Source organism: Chaetura pelagica, unplaced genomic scaffold (assembly GCF_000747805.2).
Source record: "Chaetura pelagica isolate M959 unplaced genomic scaffold, ChaPel_1.0 scaffold132, whole genome shotgun sequence".
NCBI lineage: Eukaryota > Metazoa > Chordata > Aves > Apodiformes > Apodidae > Chaetura > Chaetura pelagica.
In genome coordinates, this window is record NW_009952709.1 from 87,108 (window position 1) to 88,023 (window position 916).

A 916-nucleotide genomic window follows, 5' to 3' on the forward strand; every position below is an offset into this window, starting at 1 on the left:
TGCCCCTTTCCCTGCCTGCCCCTTTCCCTGCCTGCTCCCCTTCCCCTGCCCCCCCTGGCCCTTTCCCTTCTCCCCTCGACTTCTCTCTCTACTGCCCCTGTCCTGTCCCCTCCTTCCCCCACCTCTGCCTCTCCTTCCCCCCGCACTCTCTTTCTCCCCTCTCCTCTCCCCAGTGCCTGCTTCTCCTCTCTGAGGCCCATCTCCCTGCAGAAGCTCCCACCCTGCTGCCCTACCTGCACACTGCTCCCACCCAGCACCCCCTTGCTGCCCTGCCCAGCTGCATGTCTCCCTGCCCAGGTGTCCCCTCTCCTGCCTCCCCTCCCGTCTCTGGCAAAGTGCAGGGGTTTTATATTGGGGTCCCCTGGGCTGGCAGGGAGGGGGGAGCACAGCTCTGCACCCTGTGCCCAAACCAGTGGGGTCTGCCGTGAGAACCCCAGCACTGACACCCCTGCACTCCGGGGTAACGGGGTCTCTGTCTCACAGGAGGTGGGCGATGCCAGCTGGGCCACGCGTGCTGACAGCAGGAGGGAAGATGGATCGTGGTGTTACCCTGGAGAATCCCTACGCCAGCGTCAACATCCCACGGGAGCAGTTCCAGCAAAGCTTCATCACTCGCTACCTGAAGGACGAACCCACCGTCATCGCCAACCCTGCAGCCGTGCCCACCTACCGGCTGCAGGAGCAGCTGGATCCCACTGGCAGCTGGAACAGCCCAGCCATTTCCACGGAGAAGTCCTGGTCCCGTCCTTACAACCCCTATGGAAGCCTGAAGATGCCCAATGGGGAATCATCCAGCTCCTTCTACACTGTCACCCTGGACAAGACACTCAAGGGCCAGGAGCGGGGGGCTGGCAGGGGATGCAGCTGCTGCAAGTGCTGCCCCTGCTGCAGAAAGTGCTGCTGTGTCATCTCCTAA

General features: G+C 63.2%; 1 protein-coding gene across 1 annotated transcript; it reads left to right on the top strand.

Annotated features, from left to right (window-relative positions):
• Positions 1–532: 532 nt before the first annotated feature.
• On the top strand, positions 533–916 carry CYSRT1 (cysteine-rich tail protein 1). Its single transcript, XM_009994302.1, has one exon. It carries the CDS (start codon positions 533–535, stop codon positions 914–916), a length of 384 nt encoding a protein of 127 aa, XP_009992604.1.